Raw genomic sequence first — 10,829 nt, 5'->3', positions numbered from 1 at the left:
TGAGCCGCTGCTATCACATGACCAGATAGAGCCATGATGAGCCGCTGCGATCACATGACCTGATAGAGCCATGATGAGCCGCTGCGATCACATGACCTGAAGGAGCCATGATGAGCCGCTGCTATCACATGACCAGATGGAGCCATGATGAGCCGCTGCGATCACATGACCTGATAGAGCCATGATGAGCCGCTGCGATCACATGACCTGATAGAGCCATGATGAGCCCCCGTGATCACATGACCAGATGGAGCCATGATGAGCCGCTGCGATCACATGACACAATGAAGCCATGATGAGCCGCTGCGATCACATGACACAATGGAGCCATGATGAGCCGCTGCGATCACATGACCTGATGGAGCCATGATGAGCCGCTGCGATCACATGACACGATGGAGCCATGAGGAGCCGCTGCGATCACATGACCAGACTGTGGAGAGATAGTTAATTAACAAGGGAAAAATCCCCAACAAAATAAAAAAAATCCCAACACACAATTCAATATATACAAACAAAAGGGGGTAAATAGGAATGTTGTTTATTTATTATTTAAAAAGATATAAAAACCCCACACACTCACACAGGCATCAACACTGGGGTCCGAATCACACACTTACACAGGCACCAACACTGGGGTCCGAACCACACACTCACACAGACATCAACACTGGGGTCCGTACCACACACTCACAGAGACATCAACACTGGGGTCCGTACCACACACTCACACAGGCACCAACACTGGGGTCCGAACCACACACTCACACAGACATCAACACTGGGGTCCGTACCACACACTCACACAGACACCAACACTGGGGTCCGAACCACACACTCACAGAGACATCAACACTGGGGTCCGTACCACACACTCACAGAGACACCAACACTGGGGTCCGAACCACACACTCACACAGACATCAACACTGGGGTCCGTACCACACACTCTCACAGACACCAACACTGGGGTCCGAACCACACACTCACACAGGCACCAACACTGGGGTCCGAATCACACACTCTCACAGGCACCAAGACTGGGGTCCGTACCACACACTCACAGAGACATCAACACTGGGGTCCGTACCACACACTCACACAGGCACCAACACTGGGGTCCGAACCACACACTCACAGAGACACCAACACTGGGGTCCGAACCACACACTCACAGAGACACCAAGACTGGGGTCCGAAACACACACTCACACAGACATCAACACTGGGGTCCGAACCACACACTCACAGAGACACCAAGACTGGGGTCCGAAACACACACTCTCACAGGCACCAACACTGGGGTCCGTACCACACACTCACACAGACACCAAGACTGGGGTCCGAAACACACACTCACACAGACACCAACACTGGGGTCCGAACCACACACTCACACAGGCACCAACACTGGGGTCCGAACCACACACTCACATAGACACCAAGACTGGGGTCCGTACCACACACTTACACAGGCACCAACACTGGGGTCCGTACCACACACTCACACAGACACCAAGACTGGGGTCCGTACCACACACTCACAGAGACACCAAGACTGGGGTCCGAATCACACTTACACAGGCACCAACACTGGGGTCCGAATCACACTTACACAGGCACCAACACTGGGGTCCGAATCACACTTACACAGGCACCAACACTGGGGTCCGAATCACACTTACACAGGCACCAACACTGGGGTCTGTACCACACACTCACACAGACACCAAGACTGGGGTCCGAACCACACACTCTCACAGGCACCAAGACTGGGGTCCGAACCACACACTCACACAGACACCAACACTGGGGTCCGAACCACACACTCACAGAGACACCAAGACTGGGGTCCGAAACACACACTCACACAGACATCAACACTGGGGTCCGAACCACACACTCACAGAGACACCAAGACTGGGGTCCGAAACACACACTCTCACAGGCACCAACACTGGGGTCCGTACCACACACTCACACAGACACCAACACTGGGGTCCGAACCACACACTCACACAGGCACCAACACTGGGGTCCGAACCACACACTCACATAGACACCAAGACTGGGGTCCGTACCACACACTTACACAGGCACCAACACTGGGGTCCGTACCACACACTCACACAGACACCAAGACTGGGGTCCGTACCACACACTCACAGAGACACCAAGACTGGGGTCCGAATCACACTTACACAGGCACCAACACTGGGGTCCGAATCACACTTACACAGGCACCAACACTGGGGTCCGAATCACACTTACACAGGCACCAACACTGGGGTCCGAATCACACTTACACAGGCACCAACACTGGGGTCTGTACCACACACTCACACAGACACCAAGACTGGGGTCCGAACCACACACTCTCACAGGCACCAAGACTGGGGTCCGAACCACACACTCACACAGACACCAACACTGGGGTCCGAAACACACACTCACAGAGACACCAAGACTGGGGTCCGAAACACACACTCACACAGACACCAAGACTGGGGTCCGAAACACACACTCACAGAGACACCAAGACTGGGGTCCGAATCACATACTCACACAGGCAGCAAGACTGGAGTCCGAACCACACACTCACACAGGCACCAACACTGGGGTCCGAAACACACACTCACACAGACACCAACACTGGGGTCCGAACCACACACTCACACAGGCACCAACACTGGGGTCCGAACCACACACTCACACAGACACCAAGACTGGGGTCCGTACCACACACTTACACAGGCACCAACACTGGGGTCCGTACCACACACTCACACAGACACCAAGACTGGGGTCCGTACCACACACTTACACAGACACCAACACTGGGGTCCGAAACACACTTACACAGGCACCAACACTGGGGTCCGAATCACACTTACACAGGCACCAACACTGGGGTCCGAATCACACTTACACAGGCACCAACACTGGGGTCTGTACCACACACTCACACAGACACCAAGACTGGGGTCCGAACCACACACTCTCACAGGCACCAAGACTGGGGTCCGAACCACACACTCACACAGACACCAACACTGGGGTCCGAAACACACACTCACAGAGACACCAACACTGGGGTCCGAAACACACACTCACACAGACACCAACACTGGGGTCCGAAACACACACTCACAGAGACACCAAGACTGGGGTCCGAATCACATACTCACACAGGCAGCAAGACTGGAGTCCGAACCACACACTCACAGAGACACCAAGACTGGGGTCCGAACCACACACTCACAGAGACACCAAGACTGGGGTCCGAACCACACACTCACAGAGACACCAAGACTGGGGTCCGAACCACACACTCACAGAGACACCAAGACTGGGGTCCGTACCACACACTCTCACAGGCACCAAGACTGGGGTCCGAACCACACACTCACACAGACACCAACACTGGGGTCCGAACCACACACTCACAGAGACACCAAGACTGGGGTCCGAATCACATACTCACACAGGCAGCAAGACTGGGGTCCGAACCACACACTCACACAGACACCAACACTGGGGTCCGAACCACACACTCACAGAGACACCAAGACTGGGGTCCGAACCACACACTCACAGAGACACCAACACTGGGGTCCGAACCACACACTCACAGAGACACCAACACTGGGGTCCGAACCACACACTCACACAGGCACCAAGACTGGGGTCCGAACCACACACTCACACAGACACCAAGACTGGGGTCCGAACCACACACTTACAGAGACACCAAGACTGGGGTCCGAACCACACACTCACAGAGACACCAAGACTGGGGTCCGAACCACACACTCACAGAGACACCAAGACTGGGGTCCGAACCACACACTCACACAGGCACCAAGACTGGGGTCCGAACCACACACTCACAGATGCCAGTGTTGGTTGGGCGCACAGGTATGGTGGCACACCTGCTTTTAGGTTGGAGGGCTGGATACACCTTGTTCCCCTGTGGTCAGTGACCTGCCGGGTTGCTGTGGGGTCCCTTGGGCTGTTATCATGGTGGTCCGAAATAGTAGTGACCCTCCGGGACTATGGGCACTGCCACCCACAGAAAGGGGAAATGACCCAAGAAGTGTGTGTGGTGTCCCACCATGGTGGTTCTTTTTCTTTTTACACTTGTCCTCTACATCCTCTTTAATATGACCCATGGGTAGAACGTCGCCGTCACAGGGAAGCCGGTGCCCCGGTCCGTTTTTTGAACTGCAGCCCACTTCCCTTTAGAATCAATGGAGCCATGGCATAGAGGTTCAAAAAAAACGGACAGCGGCACCAACTTCCCCGTTCTATTCGTGGGTCATGTTAAAGCGAATGTACCTGATGGTACTTCCTCTTTAAGTAATGCTGGAGTCTTTAGAAGTTATTTTATTGTCCACCACTAGATGTCAGTATTGTACATGTCTATTGCACAGCCAAAGTTAGGGCCCTATTCCATGGGTCACCTTCAGATTATCGTTAAATCGTTCTAATCTAAGCGATAATCGTTCGGTTGAATAGCAGTTAACGGTTAACGACAGAACAATAAATCATTGATCGTTTAATAAGACCTGGACCTATTTTTATCGTCGCTCATTCGCAAATCGTTTGCATTGAAAAAGACGTCGTTCGCAGTAGTGACAAACGCAATAGCGACGACAAGACGACCGCAAGAACGATCATAAGTAACGATTATCGTTCCACGTAAATGGGTGAACAATAGCGGCCATTTATCGTTAACGATTATGCAAATGATATCGTCCCATGGAATAGGGCCCTTATTAATGGGTTAATGGATCTGTGAGCCAATAGGAATCCTTATCCTTATCTTTCTCTTTTCTCACACTCTCCTCTCACCCACTCACAGCACACGATAGAGATGCTGGGAGATAGGAAGTCACATGGGTACAGGAAGTATAGCTCAGTCAGGTTCCTGTGCAGAGAGGACACAAGGTAGAACGCTCCCTGCTGTAGTCAGACTGGGCCTGGCTCCTGCCAGGTCACCTGTCAGGGACAGCAGAACCAGTCCAGAGAGACTTTTGTAGCTAGACTCTGCAGACACAGGATGTAACCTACAGCTTCTCTTCAACTTATCCTACACAGCACTATGCAGTGTCAAACCCCTCTTAGGAGAGGACAAGTCATAGACAACCTCAACCCACGCCGTGGACAAGGAGTATCACAGTGCAGGACAGTATCCACGAAAGCCAGGAAAGCCAGGAGCTAGGAACTGATCCAGATAGAGCAAAGTTGCAGTAAGCCTATGAACTCTATCTTGCAGAGCTGGTGTCAGCAGGGAACCCTCAGCATTCCGCTCATCCCAGGTAACAAGGTCTGGGGCCTGTGTCACCCTCTAGGAAGGTTCAGCCGAGTCTAGTGGGCATAAGGTGGTGTGAAGACTAACTCAAAGCCAATACACGGGCACAGGTGTTCTTCTTCTTCTTTTAAGTATTCTACCTCATCCTCCAACATCCCGGTAGAGGGCATTACTACATGGGTTGGAACTCTTAAGGCATCCTCCTCCCTACTACTCTGTTTCTTCATATCACTCACCACACTACCCAGTCAGCACGACTACATCCTACACTGCACTTCTACTACTGATCAGGTTCCCGTTTTGTCAAGTATTTATTGGGAACTATTGTCAAGTGTGTTATCCAGAGAAACCTTATACTGCTTATTCTGTATGACCTGCTGCACATTTGCAATTAGTAAACCGGCTTTCTTTAAGTCAAAGAGACTCTGTGATTTCTCGCAACCCACCGACACAGCACACATCGCAACCTTGGGACACTTCCCCTTTCTGTGGGTGGCGGGTCTTACATTCTGGGGGGGTCAATATACCACACTGACCATCCGTGATCACTCTTACCCAAGGGACCCAGTAGCAGCCCGGCAGGACACTGACCACAGGAGAAAAGGGTACAACCGGCCTTCAACACTCAAAGCAGGCGTGTCATCACACCCGTGTGCCCACTAGGCACTGGCGTCATGCGACAACACACCAAGGCCCGGCTGTACCTCGGCCAACCACCTCTGGTGTGGAGTCACACATCCCCATCTGGCAAGTGACCGGCTGTTCCTCCGATATAACATCACTCCGGGGTACACCGCATGTGTACACTGTGTTGGTGCGGGGCAAAGAATCACAGAGTCTCTTTACCATAAATAATATCTTGTTTACTCTGAAAGTTCCTGTGTGCAGCAGAACATACAGCTGTGCCTTGACAGGATACGTTACACTTGATAATACGCTAAATCGTACAGGATCCAGATCTGTGACAGGAGTATAGCGAGGAGTACAGTCGTGCTGACTGGGTTTCGTGTTGACAGATATATAGAAGAATCAGAGGAGCAGAGAGGAGGATGTTGTGAGAGTCCCAACCCATGTAGTACTGTGCTCTGCCGGGATGTTGGAGGATGAGGCCCTTGTGCCCGTGCATCCACCTTTGTCGAAATGAACCACCTGTTGCCCTACCAGTGTCGGGTGACCCATCCTAGAGGGTGACACAAGCCCCAGACCCTGTTGCCTGGAATAAGCGGACTACTGAGGGTTTCCTGCTCACAACCGCGCTGCGAGTTCATAGGCTTCTAGCAACTTTGCTCTATTTGGATGAGTTCCTAGCTTTCTGCTTTTGTGGATACTGTCCTGCATTGTGACTCTCCATGGCGTGGGTTGAGATATTCTCTGACGTGTCCTCTCCTGTGAGGGGTTTAACACTGCATAGTGCTAAGTAAGGTTACTTGAGGAGAAACTGTTAGGTTAGTCTTTCTTCCTCACCATACAGGAACCTGACTAAGACTGCATACTAAGACTGGGGACCTGGCAGAGGGCCAGGGCCCAGAGAGGACCACTGTAGGGAGTGTTCCAGCTTGAGTCCTTCCCCTACAACGTCCAATACAAAAGACCTCTACACTTCCTCTACCCACTTAAATTCCTATCTACAGCTCCCTGTAAGGTGCGCTGTGAGTGGGTGAAGAGTGCATAAAGAAGAAGTAAAGAGAGAGATGATAGGACAGAAGAAGATTCTTTCATAGGTTCGCAAATCCATGTAACACACAAGCAAACAAGAACCCTTCCCATACTTTAGCTGTGCAGCAATTGAGTACACATACCTACAATAGCGACATCTAGTGGCGAAACCAACATCACCACTTACAATAAGTTCAGACTTGCGAAGGGTGTAACCAATAGCAAAACACGTGGTGGGACACCACACAGATGTCGATTAGCCTAATAGTATTTTACTTATATATCAGCTTGATAATCCAGGCTCTCACCTCGTGCTCCGGAGATGGCAGCCATTGTTCTGGTTATCATCCCCTTGTATAGATGGCACAGACCTGACAGCGAGATATCTCAGAACGCGGTACATGTGATGTCTCATACACTCTGAGGACACTAAGTGCTGTGTGGACACCAGTGCACCCGGTAGGTTTCTATTACTTATCACTGTATATCTGTGGTGTCCGCTCATTGTTTCTATATACTATATACTCCAAGATTACACTGGAGAAGGGATAACTCCTAAAGTCTACCTGTCCTGATGGCCCGCCGCCGGATTAGCAAAGATTTACTCTGTTAATGCAGAAGTTCGGGTTTCCATAACTACAGACACATCAAGAGACCATAATGGGATCCAATGGGGGTCACAGGCATTACTGTCATATGGAGACCCGAACTTCTGGATTAAGAGTAAATCTCCTCCTGTGTGGGTGTCTATCATATGTCCTAGAGGGAGTAATAACCTGCAGCATACGTCCTAGAGGGAGTAATAACCTGCAGCATCCTATGTCCTAGGGGGGTAATAACCTGAAGCAGCATACGTCCTAGGGGGAGTAATAACCTGCAGCATCATATGTCCTAAGGGGAGTAATAACCTGCAGCTTCATATGTCCTCGGGGGAGTAATAACCTGCAGCATCATATGTCCTAGGGGGAGTAATAACCTGCAGCATACGTCCTAGAGGGAGTAATAACCTGCAGCATACGTCCTAAGGGGAGTAATAACCTGCAGTATCATATGTCCTAGGGGAGTAATAACCTGCAGCATACGTCCTAGAGGGAGTAATAACCTGCAGCATACGTCCTAGGGGGAGTAATAACCTGCAGCTTACGTCCTAAGGGGAGTAATAACCTGCAGCATACGTCCTGGGTTGGTTACACTGGTGCAGTCGCTGGTAGAGAAGGATCTGGGTGTCCTTGTAGACTACAGAACAGCACAATGTCAGTCGGCTGCTTGTAAGGCGGCAGTTGCACATAACAGGCCTGGACTCTATATTATTACGGTATAATTGTCGGGGGGGGGGGGGTCACATACTTTCTGCTCTTATTTGTAGATTACAAGTCTTATTGTTGTGACGCTGACACATACACTGTGGTGTGTAATTACTAATATCAATAACCCCACCCCCTAAGTGGCAGACCACGCCCTTCCTCTACCAGGCCACGCCCCCACTTAAGCAATAGCGACACAATAGTAATAATTAGTGGTGTAATACGCGTGTGATGAGATCCCCACCCCTCATGCCGCGGCCATCACTCATCCACAAAGACGTGACCTAGAAAGACGAGAGGAGACAGGATCTGGCTCCCGATGTAAATGGGCGGCCCTTGTCATGTTCCTGGCAGGAAACCTTGGAAGGAAGGAGATTCTATATGTATCTCTCACTCATTATGGAAATTGTATATAAATTAGCGGCCATTATTGTTGTCTTAGATGTTGATATAGGAAGACGTCTAGAGCCGAAGGAGCGATGGACCCCTGGAAGCCCCACGAGAGGTCCATGAATCCAGGCTATGAGGAGCCTCCGCCATCTTACTCCTCCGAGCCTCCACCATCTTACTCCTCCGAGCCTCCACCATTGACTAGAAAGTCCACATATCCGGCAGGTGTCGGCCAGTCCTCAAGAATCCCTACAACCCTGGTGTACTCTCAAGGCTCCCCCCCACCTTACTCAGCTTTACCACCAAACACGGCCTATGTGTATCCACCGTACCCAGCAATGGCCACCAATGGGCTCCCACCAAACATCGTCATCACCACTGCACCTTCCAGGACGGCTCCGCCAAGAACAAAGGACTACATGTCATTCTCCATCCTCAGCCTGTTCTTGTGTCTTCCTCTCGGAGTTGTGGCTCTTATATACTCAATCAAAGTAAGTGCAGTGTGGGGGGTGGTGGAGGCAGGGGTGGTGATGGCAGTGCAGGGGGTGGTGGAGGCAGCGGTGGTGATGGCAGTGCAGGGGGTGGTGGAGGCAGCGGTGGTGATGGCAGTGCAGGGGGTGGTGGAGGCAGCGGTGGTGATGGCAGTGCAGGGGGTGGTGGAGGCAGCGGTGGTAGTGGAGGCAGTGGTGGTGGAGGCAACAATGATGGAGGGAGTAGCGGAGATGGTGGCGTCAGTGGTGGAGGTGGCGGAGGCAGTGGTGGCGGTGAAGGAGGTGGTGAATGAGTTGGCATTGAAGGCAGAGAAAGTGGTGGAGGTGGCGGAGGGAGTGGAGGCAGAGGCAGTAGAGGGGCTGGTGAATGCAGCAGCGGAGGCAGTGGTGGGGGTGGAGGAGTTGGTGAACGCAGCGGTGGTGGCAGTGGCAGTGGTGGGGGTGGTGAATGCAGCAGCGGTGGTAAAGGCAGTGGTGGAGAAAGCAGTGGTGGCAGTGGAGGGGGGGTGAACGCAGCAGCGGTGGCAGAGGCAGTGGTGGTGATGGTGAACGTGGCAGTAGAGGGGGGTGAACGCAGCAGCGGTGGTGGTAGTGGAGGAGGTGGTGAATGCAGCAGCAGTGGCGGAGGCAGTGGTGGTGATGGTGAACGTGGCAGCAGTGGTGGCAGTTTTTGGCCAGTGACAGTGATTTTCGTGACGCCAGTGCTAGTCCAGAACACAAGTGTGGTGTTGGTACCTGCTTTATATATGGCCGGTTTGTATTGTTCCCCAGTGGTCGGTGACCTGCCGGGCTGTGATGGGTCCCTTGGGCTCCTGTCACTGTAGTCCTAAGAGGAGAGATGACCCACCCGGACTGTCGGTACCGCCACCCACAGAAAGGGGGAAAAATAACCCAAGGATAGTGTAGCCGGTGTGTGTAGGTGCTGGTGCAATGATGACTGAGTCCCAGTAGAATAAATATCTTGGCTTTACTGAACAGTCTCTTGAAATACAGAACACTTATGGTGCGTTTACACGTAACGATTATCGTGCGAATTTGCGCGATAACTATCAAATTCGAACAATAATCGTACGTGTAAACGCAGCGAACGATCAAACGACGAACGAGACATCGTTCGTTTTGCTCTTTCAACATGTCATCATATCGTCGTTCATCGTTCGCAAAAAATTCACCGATCGTTCATGTAAACAGTCGTTGTGCGATAGTCCACCGCATAACTACTTCCTACAAGGGTGTGTAAGAGCCCCTGTGAGTGGTGGAGAAGAAAGTGTGCAGAGAGAGAAGTATAGGGATAGGCAGAAGAGAAAGAAGACTCTCCATTAGACAACAAGATCAAACAATACAGAGGGAGCAGTAACCCTTTGTTTACTACAGCTGTGCAATATCTACAGGTTCACATACAAAACACTGACCCCTGGTGGTGAAACCTTGAGTTAAAGCAAAAAGCATAAAATAACAAAATTCCCATAGACATAGAACATAGTAACAGAATGGGAGGGGCCTTTGCCTGCAGCTGCTTGCAGAACGTTACAGCAAGTATACAGTACAAGAATATAACACATATAAAATAGACTCTCAGCTCCACAGTCCAGCACACAGGTGTGATGTTGGTAGCTGTTTGTATGGCCGGTTTGTGTCCCCAAATGGTCAGTAACCTGCCGAGCTGTGATGGGT

At 51.5% G+C, this 10,829-nt stretch overlaps 1 protein-coding gene across 2 annotated transcripts in view; it reads left to right on the top strand.

Annotated features, from left to right (window-relative positions):
• The first annotated feature begins 7,410 nt into the window (after positions 1–7,410).
• LOC138769655 (proline rich transmembrane protein 1B-like) overlaps positions 7,411–10,829 on the top strand; it is a 6,041-nt gene continuing 2,622 nt past the window's right edge. Inside the window, exons 1-2 of one of the 2 annotated variants that reach the window (XM_069948264.1) lie at positions 7,411–7,429; positions 8,717–9,155. In XM_069948264.1, the coding sequence (XP_069804365.1) occupies positions 8,754–9,155 (402 nt within the window). In that variant the 5' untranslated portion in view covers positions 7,411–7,429; positions 8,717–8,753. Of the gene's footprint in view, positions 7,430–8,591; positions 9,156–10,829 lie in introns of those variants that run through there. The other variant, XM_069948263.1, reaches the window with a different exon arrangement.

This window comes from Dendropsophus ebraccatus, chromosome 12 (genome assembly GCF_027789765.1).
Source record: "Dendropsophus ebraccatus isolate aDenEbr1 chromosome 12, aDenEbr1.pat, whole genome shotgun sequence".
Lineage (NCBI taxonomy): Eukaryota > Metazoa > Chordata > Amphibia > Anura > Hylidae > Dendropsophus > Dendropsophus ebraccatus.
The sequence above is the reverse complement of the archived record's forward strand: the minus strand, read 5'-3'. Positions and strand labels throughout refer to the sequence as shown.